The sequence below is a fragment of the Podarcis vaucheri genome, assembly GCF_965113315.1.
Source record: "Podarcis vaucheri genome assembly, chromosome: Z".
Lineage (NCBI taxonomy): Eukaryota > Metazoa > Chordata > Lepidosauria > Squamata > Lacertidae > Podarcis > Podarcis vaucheri.
In genome coordinates, this window is record NC_138758.1 from 19,305,795 (window position 1) to 19,333,410 (window position 27,616).

At 47.6% G+C, this 27,616-nt stretch overlaps 1 protein-coding gene across 3 annotated transcripts; it reads right to left on the reverse strand.

Moving 5' to 3' along the window:
- OCRL (OCRL inositol polyphosphate-5-phosphatase) lies at positions 1–27,555 on the reverse strand. Of its 3 annotated transcripts, XM_082207532.1 has the most exons (24): positions 27,291–27,554; positions 25,977–26,047; positions 24,493–24,569; positions 23,988–24,026; positions 19,838–19,948; positions 19,656–19,748; positions 19,270–19,390; positions 19,020–19,187; positions 17,633–17,734; positions 17,204–17,318; positions 16,371–16,487; positions 16,050–16,237; positions 14,672–14,783; positions 11,889–11,998; positions 9,988–10,123; positions 9,394–9,504; positions 8,686–8,851; positions 7,613–7,848; positions 7,212–7,235; positions 4,258–4,377; positions 3,394–3,478; positions 2,443–2,570; positions 1,079–1,190; positions 1–995 (listed from the first exon to the last, which is right to left on the reverse strand). In XM_082207532.1, the coding sequence occupies exons 1-24, from the start codon at positions 27,348–27,350 to the stop codon at positions 871–873; spliced, it is 2,727 nt and encodes a 908-aa protein (XP_082063658.1). In that variant the 5' UTR covers positions 27,351–27,554; the 3' UTR covers positions 1–870. The 3 variants fall into 3 exon arrangements, with proteins under 3 accessions (XP_082063658.1, XP_082063660.1, XP_082063659.1); XM_082207534.1 differs by lacking the exon at positions 19,656–19,748 and having other exon boundaries at positions 27,291–27,555; XM_082207533.1 differs by lacking the exon at positions 7,212–7,235.
- Between the last annotated feature and the right edge of the window lie 61 nt (positions 27,556–27,616).

The following is a 27,616-nucleotide window of genomic DNA, read 5'->3' on the forward strand; positions in this document are numbered from 1 at the left end:
TTTGCACAATGGATATTTTATTTTGAAACAACAGTTTTCCAATAAATTATACAATTTAAAAAAGAGAGAGTGTGCACGAAGTACAGGTATCCAGGACAGAAAACCAAAAAGACAAAGTTGCAGAACTTGGGTCAGGTGGGGAGCCCAACCCAACCCGGCTGTACCCACTGCCTCCGCTCCCCTCCTGCTGCCCAGCCTGCGCCCTCTCCTCCTTCCTGATCCCTTTAGGCAGTGCTTAGTGTTTCGTGAAGAATGAACACCCTAGAACTGGGGGACGGGGACGACTGGCAGGACTATGAATATGCGTCACACACTCTACTTGGCAGAATGGGGACAGATATCTGAACTACACAGAGCAGGCTAAGTAGTACGTGGGCCACAGTGGATGCCCTGCCCCTTCTCGACCAGCATCAACGCTGGGGGGACGAGGACAGAGAAAGATGCCCTGCAACTCCAGGACAGACTAGGAATTCCTATGCCTTGTACCCACCAAGAGTATCACATGCTCAGCTGCAGCAGAAGGGGAGGGAGTGTAAGACTGCACAGGGACTGAGAGCAGCAGTGGTGGTAGGATGGGCAGGCGAATGACTGTCCTCCAACAAGGTCCCTCCCAAAGCACCCTTAACCTGCCAATGCCCTGGAACCATGTGGAAAACCAAGTGTTCAACTGTGTCAGGAGTCAAGAGGAAAAGGTGGAAAGGGCGAAGCACAGGGAAGGGAGCTGGCACATGGCAAGATGGCACAATGGGAAGGGCAGGAAATCGTTTCACCTCCATGGCACCACAGAACAGAGGCTGGGCCTTGCCTCTTCCCTCCCAATTTCATCTCCAGGCTGCCTTGCGGCTGGCGTGGAGCCAACGCTTGGCACCTTTAGTAGTCATCCGCCCCCAGCAGGAAGCCCAGGAGGAAGCCGATGGCACGCTGGCGCTCCTGTGGGCTCTGCTTCGACAGAATGTTGGGCGGAGGCCGTAGCAGGAGGCTGGCGAAGAGGGTGGCTGCAGGGAAGCGAAAACATTAGCGTGAGAGGAGGCGGAAGCAGGAGGAAGACCAGCTCCCATCCAGGACAGGCAGGCCTTACCTAGCATATTGGCACTGACGTTGTTGCTCTCGGAGTATTTCAGCAGCTCCCGCAGGAAGGCCATCACGTAGCGGAAGACGTTCCGGTGCGACCGTGGCAACTGGCAGATCACCTGCAAGACAGGGGAAGTCAGCTCGGAGCTTCCATGCAGAGCTTTGGGTGGAGGAGGGGCATGGATCACTAGCACAGTGCACTTTTTATGTTTGCAGGTTTAGACCTGGCATTAAAATTAAAAAAAGGAATTTTTTAAATGGTAACTGGACTAGAACTCTGCTGGGAACTTTGGGGAATAATACAATTGTAGAGTCGGAAGGGACCACGGGGGTTAACTAATCGACCCCCCTGCAATGCCTAAAGTGGGGCTCGAATGCATGATGCTGAGATTAAGAGTCTCATGCTCTACCAACTGAGATATCTTGGAGGAAGGGCCATAGCTCTGCAGTAAACCACCTGCTTTTCATGCAGAAAGTCTCAGGTTCTACCCCCAGCAACTCCAGGTAGGGTGGGGAACATCCCTTGTCTGAAATCCTGGAGAGCCACTGTCTAGAGGTCCCGGGCCCTAAGGAAGCTAGATTAGCCTCAACCAGAGCCAGGGCCTTCTCAACTCTGGCTCCGGCCTGGTGGAACGCTCTGCCTCATGAGACCAGGGCCCTGCAGGATCTGATTTCTTTCCGCAGAGCCTGTAAGACAGAGTTGTTCTGCCTGGCCTTTGGCTTGGAGTCAATTTGATTCCCTCTCCCTCTTTCTTTTTCTTTTCTCCTCCTGTGATGAGGCTGCATTTTAATTGTTTTAATGTTGTATTTTAATCTTGTTTTTAAGTTGTATTCATTCAACTCATTCTTATTATTGGTTGTTGGCCGCCCTGAGCCCGGCCTTGGCTGGGGAGGGTGGGGTATAAATAAAATTTATTATCATCATCATTATTATTGTCAATTTAGACAATACTGAGCTAGACGGCCCAGTGGTATATGGCCGCTTCCTGTGTTGGAAATTCAAGCGAGGTTCACTGAAACAGGTGGGTTATTGTTACAACAACTTGTCAGAAAGCAAAAAGGCAACATGTGCGGACCCCCCCCCCCAACCAAGAGGGATGGTTATCAAAGGAGACATCAACCCCTGCGCTACCATGTTAATCCAAGAGCATCCACTGTCAACACTCAGCAGCCTCTGCAGTTAACAAGGCTTCCCAGACCAGACTAACCCTCCTGCCAGCGTGCCAGTTTACTGGCTTTCAGGGATGCTTTAGTGGATTTCCTGTTACTTGCTGCGGCATTTGGACTAGCTGACCTTTGAAATCCCTTCTGATTCTATACTTCTGTACACACCGCAGACCAGCCAGGAAGAGATGGGGCTCTGGGACCTACCTGGCGACAGAGGCGGCTGTCATGTGAGCACTCAAGGCAGCGCTGATACAGTTCATAGCAAATGACCGGTTCTGGCAGTGCCTCCAGGAAGATGAGCAGAGCTTCGGCCACCGAGTGGTTACTGCCAGCTATTGACAGCCTGTCAAGGAAAGGGTTCTATCCTGTTACCTGCATCCTGCCTCCTTCCTAGGCTGGTCCAAAGTAAGAAGTTTTGTCCTTATACATCTGGGCCCACCTTGAGAGCCCCCCCTTTTGGACCTTGAACCCATAGCCCTGAGATTAAGAGTGTCACACTCTACCAACTGAGCCATTCCACTGTAATTTTCCCACACATCCCCTCTTGACGAAGCTGCCTGCAAAGCTGATCTGCAGAGGAAATATCCATGGTCTCAATCCAAACAGCGAATAATAGTGGTCAACTTCAAAAGTGTGGTCAACAAACCCTGCTTGCCAAAGAACTATTGAACGCCCCCTTGAAGCTCCTTTGCAGCCATGTCTTTACCTGTCTCCACACCTGATACCACGTATGATGCTAGACGTGGGGCCTGCAGGCCTCTCAAGATTCCCCACCTCTGCTCTATCTAGCCAGGCTGATGTTTTCAAATGGGGGTTAAAGCTGTTAAGCTGTTTGGATGCATGACTGGACTTTACTGTGGGCATTTCATTTTGATTGTTTTTACAGTGGTACCTTGGGTTACAGACGCTTCAGGTTACAGACTTTGCTAACCCAGAAAGAGTGCTTCACGTTAAGAACTTTGCTTCAGGATGAGAACAGAAATTGTGCTCTAGCAACGTGGCAGCAGCAGGAGGCCCCCTTAGCTAAAGTGGTGTTTCAGGTTAAGAACAGTTTCAGGTTAAGAACAGACCTCCGGAACGAATTAAGTACTTAACCCGAGGTACCACTGTATATAAAAGTGAGGTCCACTCCAGCCAAGAGCTAAACAAGGATACGGATCGTCTCGGGAATGCTAGTGTCCAGGCACTCAATTATCTCCTGCAGCTCGTCCTGCATGCCCGGGGTCTGGAAGAGGTCCTCCTGCCAGACAGAAGTAGAGTATCACACATGAGTTAGGAAAGGATGGGGTACATCCTGGATAGCATGCAGAACAATCCAGCCCTGAGGTGCATAATGTGAAGTCAAGGAATGCAACAATGGAGAGAAGAAGAGGAGTTTGGATTTGATATCCTGCTTTATCACTACCCGAAGGAGTCTCAAAGCGGCAAACATTCTCCTTTCCCTTCCTCCCCAACAACAAACACTCTGTGAGGTAATTGGGGCTGAGAGACTTCAGAGAAGTGTGACTGGCCCAAGGTCACGCAGCAGCTGCATGTGGAGGAGCAGAGACGCGAACCCGGTTCCCGGGATTACAAGACTACCGCTCTTAACCACTACACCACACTGGCTCTCCCATCACCAAGAAGCCAATCACCAAGAGAACTTGCAGAAGGGCTGAGAATTTTATCCCGCCTGATTTCCACAGTAGCATTCCTACTACCCTTCTCATGATTTTGGGCAGTGGGAGAGTGAAATCATTCCCTGCTTCTTCTAGTGGCGAGTCTCAGAGAGCCACTTTGCTAGGGCTAGATAGACAATAGTTGTGAACACTTGGGTTTTTCTGAGTTGCTCTCAGGAATACTGTATGCTGGATGTCCCACCCGCTGCCGCTCCACCAAGGTGCTACTATACTCACAGCAGTAGTTTGTAAGAGCGAGTCGGTAGCTAAGATATAAATAAATTGTGACGTTTGGAACCTGCACACCCCAAAACTGGTACTGGTTCCAGCCAACACCCTGGTACAGTCCCCCTCAGCTCACCTGGTGGCAGGCATTCTTGAAGAGGTGGTCCACCAAGAGCCATATCTCCTTGGGTATGTGCAAAGGCCGCTCAGTGGAGTCATCACCATCCTGGGGTACTATATCCAGAAACTGCTTCTCCTGGAGGTCCAATGACAAGCGGGACAGGCATGAGAGACTGACAGAATGTGTGCCTGTATGCATTCTTTCCTTGCTCCAGCTGGGTGGACAAGTCTTGCCCTCTGAGGCCACAACTAGGGCTGGGCGATAGCTGGCTTTCAATGTTGTAATATATCACTAGCTAAACATTGCAATATACCAATGTATCAGGATGTCTGAAATAAGGATGGGGCTATATAGAGGCATTGGCTGGCTTCACGGTTTTGTGCTTTTTGCTGGCGCCTGCTCTCTTGGTGATTTGCTGCCCCCTGCAGGCTTCATGGTTTCCCCCAATTGTTATTTTTGCTGGCGCCTGCTCTCTTGGTGATTTACTGCCCCCTGCAGGAGGGCAGGGAAAAGCAGAGCCAGCAGAGTTAACAGGGGCTGCAGGAATCGAGAGAAGCATTGTCTGGCTTCACAGTTCCCCCCCACATTGTGTTTTTTTGCATAGTACACACACACACACACACACATCATGATTCGCAATATATTGCCAGGTCAGAAATTATGAAACCAGTATCACTATATAGACTTCAAGCCGATTTGAAAATATATCTATATTGACATATCACCTGGCCCTAGCCACAAAAAGCATCTCAAGTAGGAAAGCAAAAAACAAATTGCTCGCACCCCAAATCCAAGCTCCCCCTCCCCCTATTAATATGCAGCTAGTAATCTTCCCACTCCGGATGTGCAGTTCACCCAGAAGCTTACTGAATATGCAGCTGTGGACATGCGGTTTGGCTAACATTTTATTTTAATTTTTGTAACCTGTTCCTGGGACCTTAGGGTGAAGGGCAGGAAATAAGTAACAAAAACAGCAGCAGAACATGGATGGGCCTTCATAGGTTGATGGGCTGCGGCCCCAGCCAGCATGATGAGATGATGGGGTCACATGTTCACCGCCCCTTATCTAGAGCACGTTGCAGAGGCAGTGGTGGAGACTGAAAAACAGCTGGAGCCTGAGCTCACTACTTTGTCTGGGCAATGCAGCACACAGCAGCTGCTGAAAAATACCTCCTTCCTCCTTCCTTTCCAGAGATGTTCAGGGTGGCTAGTTTTATCTCAAGCTACCGCAAGGATCTAGAGATCACGCTAGGGGTGGCCAAATTCTGTGCGAGTGCCATAAAACTTAGGGAACAAGCTGTACTACCAAAATGATTAAGGTTTTAAATGACAATTTTAGTTAAGACTTTAGTGATCAAGATTTAATATATATTTTTAACTGCCGCTATATCTGAATTGTCTCTGTTATACCCAATTGCAATTCAATGTATTCCTGTTGTGTTTTATGGTTTTCCTGATATTGTAAGTGAGCCGGAACTGGTCTGTGACCGTAATAATAAAATTCAAGCTACCACATTCAAGAGAAAGAGAAAGAGAGGAGGGGGGGGGAGCAAGAGAACATTAGGAGCACAGCAATGGCAAGCAGCCCATCCCTAAAAGGAGTTGGCAAGGATGGAGAATTTGATCCCAACTCCACTTCCTCTCACCCCCAGGGAAGCTGTTGATTAGGACCCAATTCATCCTCCCTACCAATACTCTCCGCCCCCGTCTCTAGAGAGAGAGAGTGTGTATTAGTGTGGGGAATGACACATACTGTATCAGAGTCTTAGTGCAAGAGTAGCAGATACATGCTGAAGAACACAGGAGCCTTGCTGGGTTAGATCAGCATTTTGTTCCCACAATGGCCAACCACATGCCCTTGGGAAGTCCATAGGGACACGGGGACAATAACACTCTGTCCATCATGTTCCCCAGAAACTGGTAATCAAAAGCATGTGGTTTATGGTAATAGTGGCAATAAATAGCCCTGACCGGTAGCCACTGATAAACATATCCTCCATGATTCTAAATGTCTACAGCTGTCCAAATTGGCAGTCACCACTGTCTCCAAAGTGGCTATGATAATAGTATATCTGATTTCGAGAGGAGTGACATTTCCCTGAGCCACCCCAAAGCAGCCACTACTGCTTCCCAAATGCCAGTGCTCAGGTGGTAAGAGTAAGCAGGAGTGGCATAGCCTGTGCAGCAGTTGCTCAGCACAGAGACAATGAGAAAACTGGCTCTTGGGCCAGAGGGGGCTGGCGCCTGCACAATGAGACTGGGCTTTCTGCCTCCCGTGCTGCCAATCGTAAGTGGACCCAGAGTCAAGCAGAGCAAAATCAGTTACAAGCAGTGATGGCAAATTCTGGTTTTGTCTCCGTTCTCCTCTGCTGAGTTCTATAAGGGCCACACTGAGACTAGGGAAGAGGAGGAAGCAGATAGCTAGAGCCACCACCTGGACTGGATTTGAGTAAGAAGGCAGGCAGGTGAGGGTTGCCTGAGAGGAATGTGAGGTTGGTGGGGTAGCGGCTGGTTTGCCCTAATGGACCAGCTGCCACTGCATGGAGCAGCTGCTGATCGTTGACAAGCGCCTTCCAGTACAGGCAACTCAATTTACGTGCGTTCGAGGCACATGCACTCTGCTGCAAACCTGGAAGGGGCAAAAATGTACCCCCAAAGAGCACAAAAGCGGCAAAGCAGCATGGAAACAGCATCTAGACTCCCTCCCAGGAGCCTTTGCACTGACCTCTGAGGCCTGTGGAGAGTTGGAGTTTGAGCAAGGAGATTTGCAGGGAGTCTGGCAAGTGCTGCTGGCTTTTAAAAGGGGTTTCTGGGTGTTTGCAGGCTTTTCCAATGCTGTCCCCAATATACGCGATTTCATTTAAACGCACGGTACCTCGGAACGCAACCCCCGTGTAAATGGGGAGTTGCCTGTACCTGATTTGAGCCCGCTACAAGAACATCAAGAGAGATATCAAACCAACTGTTACCTTTTCTAGGAAGCTGTCTTCTCCCTGAGATCAGAGGAGGAAGGCATGAGCAAAAGAAAAGTGGGAAAAAGACAACAAAGTATGTTAATGGCACAGGCCCTGAGAAGAGAAAGAAACAGCCTATTCGCTGAACATCGCTGGGCAGATGGCAGGGAAATGCACACAGTTTAGTGGCCCTGCGAAAGGGCAGGTGGGAGGACAAGAACTTGGGGTGACTCAGTCAACAGCAAACGTGAACAGCACACAGGAAGCGAGTGACCAGCTACATGAATGAAGCGAAGGACCCCCCACCACACACATTTCTGAGTGGAAGAGCAGCTGTTTTTCAAGCAGGCAAGCAGAGTGGGAAGGTTAGATATTTAGCAAATGAACCTGCCAGGTAAATCAACCCCTTTCCCTACCAGATCAATAAGTTTGGTGACGGGGACTTCGCGAATCGGCTGCCTCATCCGGCACAAGGCTTCCAAGGAGGTCCCGAAGCAGCTTGGCAGGTAGCTCCCACTGATGGTGAGGAAATAGTCCTTGCCACGGTCAAGGTGAAGGACAAGGATATCCTCAATCTTATCCTCTCCTGAATTGAGAAGCGTCACAGAGTCCTTGCTGACGTACACATCCAGGGAAATGTCCAGCGTCTCATCTAAAATGGGGAGAGGTCAGGTAGGTACAATCTTTGGAACAGCCAGGGTTGTTTGTTTGTTTGTTTGTAAATTAGATGTTAAGATAGTGAATAAATTAACAGAAGGACACAAGATGAGCCTGCTGGATCAGGCCGATGGCCCATCTAGAACAGAATCCTGTTCTCACAGGTTTATGTGGGAAACCTTAACTTCAAGAATTAGGAACAGAAGCTACTCAATTCCCACCCCACTTTCCACTTTCCTCTCTATTCCTCCAAAGCAGCAGCTGCACAGAACATGGTGACAGGACACTGGGGGGTAAGAGAAAGTGATCCTAAAAAAAAAGAATATAAAAAGGGAAAGCATTTATTTGTCTCCTAAAGGATTTTTGTGCCCCCAATGTAACTTTCTTTTTTAGTTTACATTTCATCGAGTTTTTAAAAGTTCTATATGTTCCCTTGTGCTTCCACAATGTAAAAATACGCAGTTTTTTTAAAAAAGTAATTTTTTGACGGACTGCTCTCACTGGTTCCCTGCGATGCCAAAAGGTTTTCTTGGGACCCTCCAGCATTTCTTTGCTCCAATTCATTTGTGCGCATGTGTAAAGCTGGTCACACCCACTTTCACACTTTGGGCTCAGCTGCTTTGACGTGTGGCCCTTGGAGACTTGAGCACGGGGCAATGCAGCCCACAAATGTTAAGCCTCCCCTGCTCTACAAAACTCCCAAGGTTTGATGGAGGAGGGTTGGGAAGAGGAGGAGAAAAGGGGGGATGAAAAGGAAACAAAGGCCTTCCCTAGGTGTCCCTTGGGGTCCCTTTCCAACTCTACAATTCTATGATTCCAGAGGCAGACTCACTGGGCTCCAAGTATCCCTCGTAGGGCTCAGCGCGAAGCCATGGCTTACAATACTGGCTGTCATTGAGTTTGGGGATGAAGGAGAAATGGAGGGTGACCTGCCCGTTGTTTGTGATCTGGAACTTCTCCTTCTGCAGCTGCCGGAACTTCACATTCTCAAACGAAAACTGCATAGCAAAATGGGGGGGGGGGAGGAAAGAGAGTGCTTGCCTTCAGCAGACGGCAAGGAAACGTGCTCCAGGGGGAAGTTTGTCCTTGGCGCCGGGTTCTCATTTAAGGGACTGCACATGCAACAGGTCCAAATGCCACCTCACAGTGGCTACGTTTGCTCTAGAGTGTCCAGTGGGGCTCTCCAGATATTGCTGCACTTGCAACTTCCCATCGCCACAGGCCATGTTGGCTGGGGATGATAGGAGTTGTAGTCCAACATCTGGAGGGCAGCACACTGGATACCCCTGCGAGGAAGAGGAAGAGGCTGCAGCTCAGTGGAAGGACATCTGCCTTGCATGCCAAGGTCCCAAGTTCTATCCCCAGCTAGGGCTGGGAGAGATCCCCCAGAAATCCTGGGGAACCGCTCCCTGACAGTGTAAACAAGACTGAGCTAGATGGGCCAAGGGCCTGGCATGATATAAAGCAGGCTTCTTTTTCCCCTGGTCTTTTTGCAGCAAACCCTCTTTAAGGGTTTGGAGAGGATCTTATTCGTCTTTACCTCCCTCCTGCTGAGCTCCAGTGAGGGAAGGAATTCGTTCTCCATCCTGTCCATCAACCGAACAATATCCTCAAACACTTTCCGGTACCGTCGGTCATCCACAACCTTCACCTATAAGGGTGGGAGTGGGGGGGAAACAGAGCACACTTGTTGGTGCTGTGGACTCAAAAAAAAGGGGGGTATGTGTTAAGAGCAGAAATGCCTGATGCACCACCCTGTTCCCAGCCCTGAAAGAGGCAAGTAACTCTGAGAACTTCCCCAGGGATGGCAGCAGCTGTAACTTCCAGACCCAATGGGTTGAAGCCAAATGCTCCAAGCCAAGTACCACAGAAGCTGCATTGCATGAATGGAGCCAACTGTTAAGGTGTACAGTTCAGCCCATGTGGTCTGCCATGCCTGTTCTGTGTACTCAGAACAGTGGAGAATGGAAGCATAGGGATTTAACAGAGCCAAGACCTGCCCACTCCTTGCACCAGAAGGCATTTGTCAAGGAGGAGCTCTGTGGTCAGGGCCTGCCCATATCTAAGGAGGTGCCACATAGCAGGCAACTAAAAAACCTTAATAGACGATAGCCCTGGCCAGGGCAGGTGTTACCCCTATGAGGAAGAGGGAGCTGACGGGCTTGTGGTCGCTCGTTTTCAATTCCATGTGGCTTCGGTAGCTGAGTTGATTCACGCTGCCTCCTCTCCAGAGGATTCGGTCACACCATGCTGGCACACGGCACTTCCCACTGCAAGGAGACAGGAGAGACATCGGGACTACTGGACTGGCTGAGGCAACACACAAGACTCACTCAGTCAAACTCCATACACGGTCTGTGATCTTGACCATGGTCAACAGCTGGAGATGATGGGACTTGGGAGTCCAGCTTCAGAAGAGGCAGACCTTGCAGGTGTGCAGGTATTTTGCCTCATGGAGAGAGTTGTTAGGAAATCAAAAGCTGCCTTCTACCAGGTCAGAATGAATTTCTGACCTACCCCAGTTTTGATTCCTGCATTGCAGGGGGTTGGCCTAGATGACCCTTGTGGTCCCTTCCAACTCCACAATTAAGTAAGTCTACTCTTGCTGGCAGCAGCTCTTTGTGGCCCAATCCTTTTTCAGGTGGAGGTGCCACAGAGCTTCAACTTGAGACTCTGCATACAAAGCATATGGCACACCACTGAATTATGATCCCTCCCAAAAACAATGGTCCCCGTTATTTTTGTTCAGACACTTTCTATTCAGTGATCCAAGCTTCAGGAAATGTAAAAATACCCCTTTCTGGCACCTGAAATGCTGCCAAAAGGAGCCTGCCATTTTCCGGCTTCATCACTACATGTTCCGTCTGTCCTTTTGATTCCCCCATAACCAAGCAAGAGAAATTAAACTAGCAGTCCTAGGTGGCTTCTTACAGTTGTCAATAACCACAGTAATATGCAAATTCATGGATGATGAGGCTCAGTGGCTACTAGCCATAATGGCCACAGAACATACTCCACCACCAGCAGCACTATGGCTTGGAGGAGGAGAGAGTGCTGTTGCACTCAGGTCCTGTTTGTGGGCTCCCGAAGAAGAAGAAGAAGAAGAAGAAGAAGAGTTTGGATTTGATATCCCGCTTTATCACTACCCGAAGTAGTCTCAAAGCGGCTCACATTCTCCTTTCCCTTCCTCCCCCACAACAAACACTCTGTGAGGTGAGTGGGGCTGAGAGACTTCAGAGAAGTGTGACTGGCCCAAGGTCACCCAGCAGCTGCATGTGGAGGAGCGGAGACGCGAACCTGGTTCACCAGATTACGAGACTACCACTCTTAACCACTACACCACACTGGCTCCAAGAGGCATCTCATTGGCCAATGTGAGAACAGGATGCTGGACCAATGGCCTGATCCAGCAAGGCTGCTCTCATGTTCTTATGCCCTGGCAGACTCATCTTGAGAGAGCACCAAGTCTAATTCCCAGACTTCCTTGACACAAACAGGATTCTCATTCAGCCCCAGTTCACACTTCCTGTTGCACCTCTCAATGAACCGCAACACCAGTTATACACACCATGAAACAGAGGGTGCTGGTTATCAGGACAAATGTGGAAAAAAGGCTGCTTGTGGAAAAGAAGCCAAAACATTTCCAGAGACTTTGAGCAGGGATGGGTTGAGCAAGACAACATATCACAGCCTTGCATTTAACAACTTGCTTAGCAGCCTTTGGCGACCAGGAATTCCATGCAAGCAAAGTGAGCAGGTGATGGAGAGATTGATCTCTCTCTTCCTCCTTTGCTTGATGTCCATTCTGGCTGCAGAGGAATGGAAGTCCATCCTGCCCTTAACTCTATCCCTCCTCCACCAGCTTGCTTAGCAGAAAGCAATTTTTAAAATATATTTTTTTACTAGCTTGCTCAACAGGATGGAAATGCAGGACACTACTAGCATCCCAGCAGACTAGGAAAAACAAACAAGCCTTGCAGACTTATGATTTTGAGGACTTATTTACAAAGGCTCAACTATCAAGCAGGAGCTTACCTAGAATCCCAGCGATCTGTTTTAGAGTCGAATTTGTACGTCGGGATGAACTTGATCTCTCCCTCTGTGAAATCAGCAAAAGCTGTCTTTTGGGTACGCTGAATGTTCAGCTAAAGCCAAAAAGAAATCGCTTATCAGCAGAGAAGCAGAAGACCCCCTGTTGCCTGACAATGGAGTCTATTAACAGCCACTATTGTGCTGGAAGACCAAGGCAAAGTACTAGTAGTGTGGCCAGGTGCAAAAAAAGGGGTATACCTGTTGAAATCCTATCTTATACACAATTATTAAAGGTAGAGGATGCTTGTGCAATTTTGCCCCTGGTCGTCTTAAGTTACTTTGCTGCATCACACGACAGGAAAACCCTCTAACTCAGGAGTAGCAGATGTGTGGCCCTCACAATAATGCAGAACTACAATTTCCATCATCCCTGATTACTGGCCATGATGGTTGGGGCCAACAGGAACTGCAGCTCAATAACATCTGGCAGACCACAGGTTAGCCATACCTACAACAGACAATGTTATATGTACCAATAATCCATACAAACTGTTAACAACCAACAGAATACACCCTCGACACTATGAACAACTGCAAAACCATCCTTTTGCATCCTGTGTTGGCTCCCAGTACGTTTCCGAGCACAATTCAAAGTGTTAGTGCCAACCTTTAAAGTCCTAAACAGCTTTGTTTGAGGACTGGGAAAGATTGTGGAAGAAAGGGGTCAAGTTCACCACATGTACTGTGTTAAAGGAAAATATAATGAAAATGATGTACAGATGGTATTTGACTCCTGTAAAATTAGCAAAGATAATTAGTAAAGATAACTGTGACAATCTATGTTGGAAATGTAAAGAAAAGTAAGGAACCTTTTATCATATGTGGTGGACCTGTCCCAAGGTGAAAGACATCTGGGAAAAGATTTATAATGAATTGAAAAAAATGTTGAAATATACATTTATAAAGAAACCAGAGTCCTTTCTTCTTGGAATAACAGGTTTGGAATTGCCCAAGAAAGATGTTAAATTATTTTTGTATGCCACAACTACTGCTCATATTTTGTTAGCTAAAAAGTGGAAAACCCAAGAATTACCAACGATAGAAGAATGGCAGATGAAGATGATGGATTTTTCAGAGCTAGCCGACCTAACCGGAAGAGTCTGCGACCAGAAGGAGGAGGAGTATCAGGAAGAGTGGATTAAATTTAATGATTACTTAGTTAAATATGTTAAGTTAAATTAACTGAAAACAGCTTGCAGATACTTAATTGGCTTAGGATTTTATTTATGTTAAGTGATGAATTAATATGTTTGATTTCATAATGCGAATTTTATAAGAACTGTGATTTGGAAAACCATTAAAAGGATATGGAATGAAATTCAACCAAAGGGAAGCAAGGAAGTCACTTATCAATGTTAATAAGTGTAACTTTCAATAAGGCTATGATTTATGTCTGTTTGTCTTATGTGTTTGTTTGTTTATAATGTTGTGAAAACCAATAAAAAAAATTTGAAAAAAAAGTCCTAAACAGCCTCAGCCCAGTATGTACCTGAAAGAGCATCTCCACCCCCATTGTTCAGCCCAGACACTAAGGTCCAGCACCGAGGTCCTTCTGGCGGTTCCCTCACTGCGAGAAGTGAGGTTACAGGGAACTAGGCAGAGAGCCTTCTGAGTAGTGGCACCTGCCCTGTGGAACGCCCTCCCGTCAAATGTCAAGGAGATAAGTAACTATACAATCTTTAGCGAAGGTATTAATGTTTTATTATGGTTTTGCATATGTTGGAAGTCTGAGGCTGCCCACCCTTGCCTTGTAGCAGTGCAGCATCCTTCTAAAAGGGCTAAGGCATTACTACGCTCACAGAACTTAAATCCACCATAAGATGCAGCAATCAGGCCTCTGTTTCAACATAAAATAGCAACGGTCTTTATGCCAAGTGGGAGAAAGGTCGTAAGCGTTACGAACACACAAACCTTGGAGGGAAAAATTAAAAACGAAAAGCATCAGCAATTTAATTTGATTTAATGGAAGCAACTGCTGATAAGATGTGAGTAATGCAGATTTTCCAGATAGATGCAAAACCTAGAGCAGGAAACCTTAGACCTTTAGCTATTGCTGGACGGCAGCTATCGCTGTCCCTGACCATTGGCCACGGACATGCTGGAGCTGATGGGAGTCCAACAACATCTGGAGAGTGTGCTGACCTAGGAAAGCCCTATAACTGGGTAATAAGTCCTACTTACGCAAATTCCAAGGCAACCATCCAACTTAATTGGGACTTGCTTCTAATTAAGGTTGCACAAAACTGCAAGCTTACAAAGCATTTGTAGAAGTCGCAGTCATTCTATGTTATAGCTACACTTTGCTCCTAACTGTCTGAAAGTGATTTCTCTAGTCTAGGCTGGGGTATCCCAGACATAGGAAATAAACAGGGCAATACAGTGGTGCCTCGCAAGACGAAAAGAATCTGTTCTGTGATTCTCTTCGTCTAGCGGTTTTTTCATCTTGCGAAGCAAGCCCATTGACGGATTCGCGGATTAGCGCTATTAGCGGCTTATCGGATCAGCTGATAAGCGGCTTAGCAAAAGGGGGGAGGGGGGAAAAACCCGCCGGAACTCGCAAGACATTTTCGTCCTGCGAAGCAAGCCCATAGGAGATTCGTTTTGCGAAGCACCTCCAAAACCGCAAAACCCTTTCGTCTAGTGAGTTTTTCGTCTTGCGAGGCATTCGTCTTGCGGGGCACCACTGTATCCTAAACCACCACATATAACACAAATATGTCTCTCACCTGGTCATAGGTCAGAAGTCTCTGAAGCTCATTTTTAGTGATCAGAGTTTTCACTTCGTTGGCATCAGGAAGACAAAGCCTGTAGTTCAGATCACCCAACCAGATGACAATGCTGGAAAAAAGCGAAGAAACCACAGCTACAGGCAAGCTCATGAAGGGGGGAGGGGAGAGGGGGCAGCCTGCTGCCAATTCCTGCAATATGAAGTAAGACTGATAACTAGGATTGGGCAGAATGATCATATTAGGCTAGTGCTCTGTGAACTACACTGGCTCTTGAACTGGTTCCAGCCCCAATTCAGAGTATCCCTTTTGGCCTTTAAAGCGTTTCAAGGTTTGGGAAAAGGGTACCAGAAGAAAGCCCACTTATTTTTGCACTGCTTCTCTACTGACTAGAATTTTTCCCAGGGAACTCCTGCTCTTTCAAGTATGACAGGGCCTTTTCAGTAATGGCACCCTGCCTTTTAGAATAATCTTCCCAAAGAGGCTCACCTGGCCCCTGCTTTGATGTCCTTTCAGCAAAGACTTTTAAAATTTCCCCTGGTTCTTTAATTCATGGGTAGGGCGCTTGTGGCCCTCCAAACACTGCTGTAGTACACAGGAACATAGGAAGCTACCTTATATTGAGGCAGACCATTGACCCATCAAGCTCAGGACTGACTACATGGACTGTCAGCAGCTTTCAGGCAGAGATCATTCCCAGCCCTATCTGCACACACTGGTGACTGAGCCTGGAACCTTCTCCATGCAAAATGGGAACTCTGCTTTCGCGTTACTGCCCTTAACAAACTGCAACTCCCACCCCCCTGCCCCATCCCGATCACTGGAGAAGTTGCCCACATTTGCTATACTCTAATCTAATACATCTCTGCCACTAGGTTTATGTTGCTCTCTTTAGATCTGCTGCTATTAAGGTACTGTTTATATGCTTTAAATTATCTTGAGGTGCATTTCTGATTATTATTTTAAATAAGCCACTCTGGGGAAGAAACCCCACAATAAACAGAAATTAATGAATGAAGCCCAGCACTTGCTTCCACAGATGTTTAGTATCTGCCTGCCCTGAATGAAGCAGAAGCCTACAATTCTGGGCATTTCTGTCTGCTCTAGTAGAAACCTTAGTGGTGCAGCAGCAGCAGCAGGGATCACCGACATTGCACCCTCCTGGTGGAACTCTCATGAGCCCCAGTCAGCAAGGCCAATTCTTAGCGATTATGGGAGTTGTAGTCCATCAACATTTGGAGAGCACTATGCTGCCTACCCTTGAGCTACACACATGCAGGAAAGTTACAGAAACGTGACTCAATTTGCTTCTCCAGATAGCGGAGACCAACAAGTTACGTCAGCCAAGGCTCTCTCCCTCTAAGCCCTCGAAACGCACTCGTGTTTCATGATTGTCAGCTGCGGCAGACCCTGGTCAGGGGGCAGGAAGCTCATCCGGGCACAGATATCCTTGTAATCCTGGTTTCGGCGCTCGAAGTCTTCCACGTGGGCAGCAAGGTGGGAATTGACAATGCAGAAGCTGGTATTGTGGAAGACAAACCTCACGGCCACACCCCCCTTGTTACCCTGCAGGGGCGGAGCAAAGATGGCTGTTAGCGAGCAAGCAGCAAAGAGGGGGAAACTGGTTGGCAGAGATTATAAAAACATATAGACAGATAGAAAGATAGACGTAGGGAATTCCGCTGCAGGGTCTACTCACCATCTTCCCCATGATGCCTGTGCCCACTGTCTCCGTCATCACTTCCTTGATGTGGCTGAGCTGGTCCTTCCTGACAAAGATGAGCAACATCATTCCGACTAGACGCACCAGCTGCACCTAGAAGATGCAAGGTACTGGGATGACTATCAGCTCTGTTCATTGCTTGCTGTCCTGGGCTGGTGGATGCAGATTGGAGTGGCAGGTGGCACCAACTGGGGATCCCCCAAGGGAAGAAAGCTCAGAGCCAGGGAACTGGTGGGGGGACGGCAACGCTGAGTCGTCCGAGGGAGAAGAGGGAGCAGACTGTGAGCAAGAGGAGGTGTTGGAAACTGAAGAGGCAGGAGGGCAGGAAGATTCTGTGGCAAACAGCAGCCCAGAATCCGAGGCAGAAGTGGAGGATGGAGGCGGGGGTCAAGAGGCAGAGATCAGGCAGGCTGCTGAAGAAGCCAGGGGGTCTCCCCATCCTGCTGCGATCAGCTCCCCTCCCTGCTGGTCTCCCAGAACACAGAGAAATTAAGAGGAGGGAGCAAAGACAGGCAAGGTGTCAGAGTCTTGGGAAGGACCAGGGGGAGGAGGAGACTTCAGAGAGTGGTGGGAGGGTAGCAATCTTCCGCCTTCACAACTATCTCACTGGGGCAAGACCTGTTGGGAAAGGTTTCTGTGATCACGAGGCCTGCACGGTTTGGGTTTCTTTGAATAAAGAATTTTGGCTTCTTTTGAATAAAACACCACTGACACCAGGTGTTTTTTATTCCTGACCTCCTCCTCCTCCTCCTCACTCCAGCTCCTGACAGCTGTCTGGCTGCTGAAGAAATGGGTGGGGTTGGACTTACTTTCTTGTACTTGGATTTGGAATGCAGAGCCTTTTCCACAGCTGTCAGCCACTCTTGCTCCTTTGACGAGTCCAAGTAGAAGAAAGCCTCAGTGCTCAGGTCCAGCTCCTGGAACCTAATGCCAAAGTGCCATCAGACACAATACACATCCCTAGCACTAGGCCATCCTTCCCCCAGAGCCACCTAGGCCTCTGGCTATCTTTGATGCTGCTGTAATGCACTGCCCACAGGGTGAAAGGATGGCACTGCCACGTTCATTATGGCAGAACGTTGCTTCCTGGCTAAAAGATACAAATCCTCAGGATTCTCCTATTTTGTTCCAAGTTTAAAGCGAAAGTCTTCACACAACAGGACCTCAGTTTAGAAAGCAACTGTGGGGAAACAAAGACTGAGAGAGGGGGTCTCTGAAAAGCTATTATGTCTGCTCACCCAATGCAGTAGATATCTGGGGGTTCAGAGTCACAGTTCAGCCAAGGTTCCAATCCACTGTCTGGAGACTGCCCATTCACATTCCATGTCCCCACGAAAAACCTGCAAGAAAGAGAAGGATGTGGAGCTGCAGGAATAGGACTCCAATCTGAACAGACTTGCTGGTTAAATATGCAAAGACAACAGGAGTGTGTGGCAGGTAAGATTACAAGGGAAGGCAAGATCAGGACCGAGAACAAACAAGTAATACCAGCCACTTCTTCCTCAGCTTAGCTATTCTGGGCCCCAAATGAGCTTTGCTAATGAAAGAAAAAAGCTTTTTCCCTGTATTTTTAAAGATGTGTCAGCCAACCTGATATTTGAGCACTACCCCAGTTGCCAGAGGCAACCAGAAATTCTTTGAAGGCAAGTGAGTTGATTGATCTCTCCATTCTTCCTTCACCTGGCAACCTGGTTTCCAGGCTGGCTTTCCGGGAGCAGAAAACCACCTGTCAGATCTGCTGTGCCAAGCTTGTTTGCTAGAAGATTACCCCGTAACACCCTTGTCCTCTTTGCAAACCTCCTAAATGGCTAGCCTTCTGCGTTTCCATGCTGGCCATGAAGGAAAGGGCATTCCCGACTCTGAAGACAGCACAGAAATACAGCCTGTCTAGTAAAGGGGGGGGGGGAGAGAGAGAGCAAAACAGCCTCTGTAAAACAGTAGGATCTAAAGCTGCTAACCACATACTGATAAACCTATGATAAAAGCAGACATGAAAAACGAATAGCAGCTGCGTACTATTAACAGTACAAGGAAATGACCAAAGCAAAAACTTTCTTTGAAGTAGTAAGCTTAGCATTATCAGGATGATCCACACCAAGTGTTGAAGGGTCGGGGTCAAACACCTCCTTGTCCTCCAGCACAGCTTTTAGGAAGAGTTCCAAAGGTTTTGCTTCAGTTTTGGATTAACTGCATCTTGTTACAAAGTCTGAAGCTGTACAACCCGCTTAATTTTAACTATGGCTCATTGAAACAAGCCAACTTCCAATCGTGGGTTTACAAAGCTGCTAAAATTAACCACCATAGGATCTGGACACACCAAACTGTGGTTAATTTAAAATACAAGTGGAAGCTTCCAAATAGGTGGAGGAGAAGTGTGCAAACCTGGAGGAGAGGCTGCTGTCATGCTCATAATATGAAGCCACGTTTCAGTATGTGGCACCAAGGAAAATTGCCCACCACAACTAATACTTTAAATTACCAACCCATGTGGCCTGAATGAACAGGACAGACTTTGCCTGGCACCCAACAATAAAGCTGTCATGTAGATGTCGCTTTCTCCAACCCCAACTATGATACAGTTTCCACTGGTGTTTGCATGGTGTTTGCACTTTTGCATGATCTGACCTGAAATTCTGGATGTTGACATATTCCTTCTCTCTCTTGGCGAGGACGTGCTTGATGAGTCCCTCTCTCTGTCCAGACTGCGTATGTGTGGAAGGCACAAAGAGCTTGCGCATAGTGTTAGTCACTTTGGGTTGCTCCTTGCTCATGCTGTCCTTGTCACGGTTACGCCTAAGGGAGATGAGAACGGAACTCAAGTAGTCCTTAAAACCAAGGAGGCGGGAGGGCACAGTACACCTCTAAGTCAACTTACGGCCTGCTTGGTGGCAGTGGTGGTGGTGGAGGTTCACGGCGGGCACTCATTTGCTGATTCTGCAGGTTTCTTTTCTTCTCCATACTCATAACACTGAAGTTATCCTCGAATCCCAGAATCCCTGAGAGAAGAAAAGACTTCTGAAGTTAGAGAGGCTTCAGAACCATTTGGGGAAGTTTCGGGAAAGGAACTTAGAAAATATTTAACTGCAGGAAAATGTTACTGCCTCCCCACAGCACCACATTTGTCGGACAATTGCCTCTCAGCTAATGCATGTTTGTGGAGGCAACAGGTCCTCCCCTCAAGGCCTTTCCTCTAAAGGAGGCAACAAGTACTTAAAAATTCCAAGCAGAAATCATACAAGTTACATGTTGGTGTGGTTGTACCTGCAGAAGGGGGATCTACTGGCCCTGTGAGACCTTTCACTTGGTGCCAGGAGGTATGATCCGCAAGATCAGGGAAAGAAGTGTTTCGCGGGACTACAACAAAAATCAACAACAACACTCATGTGAGAGACTAGGCCATCTCCAACATCAAACATCAGAGACAGGGCATGGGAGTTGCTCACCTTCTTGGATTCTCAGAACCTCAGCGAGGAATCCCAAACACTGCTCCTCATCTGGGATCTCAAAGAGATGTTCTGCTGTCCAATCACCCTGCACTCGGATCTTGCAGCCAGCTTGAAGCACACACAGGAAAAGCACATGTCAGGAAACAGGGCACAACACTGATAAGGCAGAACATGGAAAATTGCTCAAATGCCCCCAACATTTTAAAAGAGGGAGGACAATAAACAGGCAACAAAAATGAAGAAACAATTCATTTTTGAGGAACAATTGTGCTGTAAAGTTTGACTTGTCATATTCATTACTTAATCGAAGGATGAACTTTCAGGCACACACAGTGAATGAGCAGAATATTCTTGCTTTGGCTCATACAGGAAGTGCATTACAAAAGACAAGAGATATAGCGAGACGGCACTGTAATTGAGTGGACTTGAAGCTGAGAAGCAGCCACATCTGAAGATACATGAACTTCTAGACACTGATCAGGTTCACAGGAACCTGACACACTTCAAAGGTTACTGCTTTTATACTACAGTAAATGAAAATAAAAACAGCAGCAAAACCTTGAATGAAACACAATGGAGAGCATCAAACACTCTAAGAAGTTATAAAGGAACTGAGGAAGATTGCATTTTGTAAAATAAAAGTTCTGAAATAAGGTACCGTATTTTTCCATGTATGACTAGGTTCCCCCCCTTAAAAATAATGTCAAAAATTAGGGGGAGTCTTATACACGGGGCCATCTTGCGCCATTTTCTTAAATCTGAGTCCCCCCAAATAGGGGGCGTCTTATACATGGGGGGGACGCAGGTGGCGCTGTGGGTTAAATCACAGAGCCTAGGACTTGCCGATCAGAAGGTCGGCGGTTTGAATCTCCGCGACGAGGTGAGCTCCCGTTACTCAGTCCCTGCTCCTGCCAAGCTAGCAGTTCAAAAGCACGTCAAAGTGCAAGTAGATAAATAGGTACCGCTCCGGCGGGAACTTAAGCAGCGTTTCTGTGTGCTGCACTGGTTCGCCAGAAGCGGCTTAGTCATGCTGGCCACATGACCCGGAAGCTGTACACTGGCTCCCTCGGCCAATAAAGCGAGATGAGCGCCACAACCCCAGAGTTGGTCACGACTGGACCTAATGGTCAGGGGTCCCTTTACCTTTTAACATATACATGGGGGTGTCTTATAGACGGAAAAATATGGTACATTTAAAAATAGTTGCCTACTCCCTGTTGCATTTCCAGGGCAGCGGGGGAGTGGGGAGGGGGGAATCTTGATGTGGATGGTGGGAAAGCCAAGTGCCCAAACTGGAAAGGACACCATCTTTCCTCTCTGCCAGCGGAAGTTGCTCCACGAGGGCAAGTGAGGCTGTACCCCACCAACCTCAGTCTGTGCTCAGCCAGCCCCTACCTGCCTGCCTTCTAACTTACAGTCCTGTGGGTGGCCCTGCCTGTTAGATTCTTCCTCCTTAGTCTCAGTGCTCCCTGAGACACAGCACAGAGGAGGATGGGGGCAAAGGTAGAAGTAGTTGGCTCAGCCTATACTGGCTTTGGCTCCACCAATCCCAGTGGGTGCCAGTCACTGCTGCTTTCTGCCATTCTTCACCTCATTGCCCTTTCCTTGTGACCATGGTAAAGGTAAAGGTAAAGGTACCCCTGCCCGAGCGGGCCAGTCTTGACAGACTCTGGGGTTTGTGCGCCCATCTCACATCTATAGGCCGGGGGCCAGCGCTGTCCGGAGACACTTCCGGGTCACGTGGCCAGCGTGACAAAGCTGCATCTGGCGAGCCAGCGCAGCACACGGAACGCCGTTTACCTTCCCGCTGGTAAGCGGTACCTATTTATCTACTTGCACCCGGGGGTGCTTTCGAACTGCTAGGTTGGCAGGCGCTGGGACCGAGCAACGGGAGCGCACCCCGCCGCGGGGATTCGAACCGCCGACCTTTCGATCGGCAAGCCCTAGGCGCTGAGGCTTTTACCCACAGCGCCACCATGGTAGATTTGATTTAAATCAAATCAATTTAAATCACGATTTAAGTCACTAGTCTGTAAGACTTGATTTAAATCACTAGTCAGTAAGACTTGATTTAAATCATTTTTTTTACAGAAAGACTCATTCTTGCATATTTACAACCAGATGAAGGTTTCATTTTTGGAACAATAAATTTTCAGAGTAGTTTTTAGAGTTATATCAAAAATTACTGATTTGGTTATACTATTACAAATACATAAGGCTATGAAATTATTGTGAGGTTTAATAAGTTAACTGTTTATATTTGGGCAACTTTTCTGCTGTACTTTATTGGAAGGAAAAAATAATCATTTCCTTAATAACAATTTAAACAATTTATTTAACTAAAACAGTAACTTTATAGCATATGTATCCATGTTTGTTAATATTTTTTTTTTAAAAAAAAACTTAGACTGAGTTTTAGCACACAGGAAAAACTTAAAACAAATCCTTATTTCCTGATGAATAGCCTTTGGATTATAATGTATAATGTAACTTAAATAGAAAACTATCTTTAGAAATATTTTTCCCCAAAAGCATTTTATTTTAAAAATTTGATTTAAATTTTAAGAAATCTGGTTGTTGTTGTTTTTTTTTTAAAAAAACAACCCTTTGATTTTTACCAACCCTGCTTGTGACCCTTATAAAATCAGGCCAAGGCTACAAGTGGCCCACAGGCTGGAGGTTGCCCAACTCTGCTACAGGCTAACATGAATGTCTGTTGGTTAGAAGGGACCACATTACACACTCTGGAAGCCACTATTTATGGCAGTTAAATCAATATACAGTGGACAACAAAAAGGAGAAAAGTTGGGACACACTGAAACAAAATAGGGAACCCTTGCACCCCTCTGATGTTGTGGGACCCCAGCCAGCATGGGCAATGGCCAGGAATTATGGGAGTTGTAGTTCAGCAAGAACTGAAAGGCCAGAAGTTCCCCTCCCCTGCTTTAGATGGACAAGGCCAAACCCTCAATCTTCCACTGTCTCCCAGCATCCTAAGCAAACAGTTATCTGCAAGAGAGGCACACATTTCCTGAAAATGGAGTGGGCAGCAAGCAACACAACCCCTGCCCCAACCCCATGGTCATTAGGAGATGCCACTAGCAACAGGGACGCAAATAGCTATTGCATGCTGAGATATGGTGATGGGCCAATTTTCCTAGTTACTTTTAAGAGAAGTGGGCACACACTTGTGAGTCATGTACAAGCAACCCCCGTGCAAGAACTATGTTATCTGTATCTATCTGGAGAGAGATCAAGGAATGCTTTTAACATCTTGGACACCTCGCAGAATAGTTTCTATTCTAATTCTCAGTTTCCATGTGCTGGAATCCTTAGAAACAGGTGCATTTTGTGAATGAACACCTGTGTTTTTAAGAACTGACCTCAGAAGAAGTTCTGGACCCCAAGCGAAATGCTGAAGACACTGGTTGCAGTTCTCTGGTGGCTTTCTCAGCCATCTTCAAAACTCTTGTCTCTGATCTCATATCTTGATACATCCCTGCCTGTGACATTCCTTCCTCCAGCTCTACCACACTTAAACTTCAGAAGGTTTCCAGCAATATTAAATCCTGTGTTTGCATGTGCTTTGCATGTAGAAGATCCCAGGTTCAATCCCCAACATCTCCAAGAAGTGCTGGGAGAGACTTTTGTCTCAAAATTTTGGAGATGAGCATGAACATTACCAAACTAGATGGTCCAATGCTATGACTTGGCATAAGGCAGCTCTGTATGTTCCTTCTCATGCCTGCAACTGTCTCCCAAAGAACTTCTCATTGAAAACCCTAATCAAATCCTGTATGTTCCAGGAAGTGTCTAGTACAATCTTTAATTCCCATCCTTTACTAAAACTGTACATGTAACTAGACTGAATGCTTTCCCCCAGCTTTCCTCTTCCTCCCCTGTGAGCCTCTCAGGGCACTGATCTAGTCCTGACTCTGTAAAGCAGCATGAAGGCAGAGGATAAAATAAAAAAGCCTTTCACCCCAGCAGCAGTCTGACTTTTTTTGGGGAGGGGCACAACATCCAGACATCAGGGTCAGGAAGAAGAGACAAGCAGGAACAAGAATGATGAGTCAAGAGGGAAAGATGACATGTCAGTGACAGGCAATATCTATTCCTGACAGCACTCTGGTCAAGGGAGACTCACTGTTTGCTGTTATGTCAATCAGTAGAGTTTCTTCAGCCTCTGAAAGACAATTAGAACGGATCGAGAATTAGAAAGGACCATCCAAGAAGGCCCTCAATAGGAACATCTCTCCTCGCCTAGCCGTAAAGAAAAGTCAAGTGCTATCAGAGGAGCAGAGAACCATGATCTGGGCCTCTGTAATGGAGATACCACAGCAAATCTCCTGTTTCATGGAAACCGGCGCTGAGATCTGCAAAGGTTCAGCACCGAGGAACAACATCCAAAGTTTGGTCTGAAGTCAATTCCATTATTGGAGACACCTGAACAACACACCACCAGGGGCTGCACAGTTACTCTTATGCACCAACAGGGATCTGCATTCATGCCTGCACTCCAGTCTGGAAAGCATAGTTAGAGAGGCATGGTTTCCATTTGTGGCTTTTGGGGTGGGGCATTGTTTTCCCACCACCTTGCTACAAGGAAGCAACAAATTCCCACAACAGAAGAGACAAGAGAGGCTGGATACCTTGCACACACTTAAAACGGCTGTTGATGGGAATCCTCTCTTGAACACTGGGGTCTTCCTGGGAACGGATAGTGAAACTGGAACAAGATGAAAGGTGTGTAACAGTGTGTTAATTAAGGGATATGGGGAGGTGCTGTGAGAAATCTCTATTTCTTTATCATTCTGAGAGCCATACTCCTTCCTAGGCAACCTTCCAAGAGCAACATGCCAGTGCTGGGCAGGACCAGATGCAAAAGAAAGCACAGCAATGAAGGTAAATTTCACCTTTGTACATGATAGTTCCCACAAATAACCTTTGTTATCCTCCATCCAGGCAAGCAAGAACTCAAAACACTTGGAGTACACAGCAGGGCTAGTGAGGGGAGTAGCTTAGGGAAAGTTCCAAGGGCCAGGCAAAGAAGCCTGGAGGGCCACATTTGGCCCCTGGGCCTGAGGTTCCACACTCCTGTGCTGAAAGGTCCACCTAGTTATAGCTATTAGAACAAAGGACTAAGTTGGGGTTGAATTTAGGCATGAAATAGCAGCACATACATCCAAAAGGGTATCCCTTCAAGAACACAGTCAGGGTTTTTTGGGCAGTTGTTTTTTGTTGTTGTTGCTCAGCCAGAAACCCCAAAGGGTAGCCCCGAGCAAGCGAGTAGGACAGCAAACCTACGCTCCTTCCTGTGAGTAAATGCCAATGAACATTTCAGACTAAATGTGTGTGATTGGGCTGTAAATCTCTCATCTCAACAGGGTTCTGAGAGTCCAGTAATTTTAAGATTGGAGAATTTGTGTCTCTTCACAGTAATTTGGCAAGGAAAAGCCACTGAGCAAGCCCCATAGCTGAATAGGATGTGAGCCAAAGTCTGCCATGTCTGCAACTTTCCCTCTGCCCACTACATTGTCAGAATAAGGATGCAGTGGTACCTCGGATTACGTACTTAATTAGTTCTGGAGGTCTGTTCTTAACCTGAAACTATTCTTAACCTGAAGCACCACTTTAACTAATGGGGCCTCCTGCTGCTGCTGCGCTGCTGGAGCACGATTTCTGTTCCCATCCTGAAGCAAAGTTCTTAACCCGAGGTACTATTTCTGAGTTAGCAGAGTCTGTAACCTGAAGCATCTGTAACCTGAAGCGTATGTAACCTGAGGTACCACTGTATATTATGATTATAGGACTAGGGCAGGAAAGAAACAAGGTAAGCCCAACAGCCCAACGTAAGGAAACATTTTTGCACCGATAATCATAAACTGCCATCTCCCAAAGTGAAATATAGTGTTGATATGACTTGACTGGCATTTTAGCAAAGGCCAGGGGGCAATGTACATCTGGACACACAGGGAGATGTCCAAGCCCTGCTAAGAACTTTGTTCTTAAAATATCCAAGGCCAGTCCCAGAAGATTACCAGGGGAGCCATGGAAGGAGTTGCCTCCTGCCCCAGTCTACAGAGTACAAATGAATGTGTGGGGTAGAAATCTTCAAACTCCAGTGGCAACTTACACATATTCTTCACCGCACTGTGACAGGCTCAGTTCACATGGCACTTTCTGGCCTCCCTTTACCTCCACACCCTGAGAACAAGCTAAGGAAAAGAGGGAAGGTGGTACAGAAAAAAGCCCGTGTAAAATCCTATTGTCCCAAACAATTCAGTGTGCTGCCAGTCACACATTTTCCCATAATCATATTCAATTCATATTCAACCCCATTACCCATTACACAACCAAATGAATCCCTCTTTCTGAAGCTGTGATGTTGGTAGCCCTCCGCACTGCTCTGTGCCAGTTTCATCCTTCATCAATGAACCCTCCTCCCACCCAGTTTAATTTGTATGAAAAAGAGGCACAAGAAAGGAGTGTAGCCTAAAGCTTGTCTCAGAGACCAAACCTGTGCTGGCTGGAAAGGATGCCATGCCCATAATTTGTGTCCTACTGCAGATAGCAGGTGATGGTCATTCAATGGCTGAGATAAAACACTCCACACATGTCCCTTATCTCATTTATGACTTTAATAACACCATCCAATTCTGAAAACAACTCCCAGGGCTGAGCCAGAAAACAAACAACAAACCAGTCTGGCCTGCTTCTCTGGGCCTGTCATGTATGATCTAGTTGAGATTCCTGCATTGCAGGGGGTTGGACTAGATGACCCTAAGTGGTCCCTTCCAACTTTACAATTCCATGATTAATCAAGGTTTGACATGGAGAAAGCAGCAAGTGCAAAAAAGTGTGTTTCTGGGTCAGAGCAACCCAGCCTGGCATCCTGTTTCCAACCATGACGGTGAGAAGGAAAACAAAACACTTTGGAAGCATCCTACCCTCTAGAGAGATACATACACTGCCTTGCAACGTGCAGGCTCTAATTCAGCCGAGGGCGGTCAATTTAAGACTCGCTTCTCCACGAAGCTGCCCTTTAAAGCCATCTCGGCCTAACATGCTAAAAACAAACGTCCGAGGGAACAACACCCCCCGCCCCCCACAGAAGGAGGTCTCCTATCTCCAAGGAGAAACGCAGCGGAGCGAAAAGGCTGCCGGGCAACAAGGGGGAGGGGGCCGTCTCGGGAAGCTCTGGGTTCTAACATACCTGCCAAATCCCTCCCTCCCACCTACCCCCGTTTCAAAGCCCCTCCCAGGCCCCCATCCCTTGCAACCCCCAGAACCAGCCCCCAAATCTTAACCTGCAAGTCCCCACAGAGAATCACAGTAGAGTTAGAAGGGGACCCCAGGGGGTCATCTAGTCCAACCCCCTCCAAAGCGACCCCACCCCTTGTGACATTCGGCCTTGCCCGACGCCTCCAAACCAGCTGGAGAAGGATACGCGAAGGCTCTTCAGCTGCTGCTCCTTCCTGCCAGGCGTGGGCAGCGGAGGAGGCTCCATGCTCCCGTCTAGGCCCCCGTGGCGGGGATTTAAAGGGGAAGATGGACAGGGGAGAAGGAAAGGGAGGGGCCCTTTGCTCGGCCGCTCGGTCCCCTCAAGGCCGTACTAACCGGGTCCGACCGACCGACCGCGCGCTCCCGCCCGCCCGCGCGCTCCCGACTCCCGGCGACCTTCGGCCGCGCGCACCGCGGAGAAGAAGGAGGAGACAAGCGCAGCGCCAGAGGGCGGGCAAGAGTGGCGGCGGCGGCGGCGCTTCCGGTTCGCTT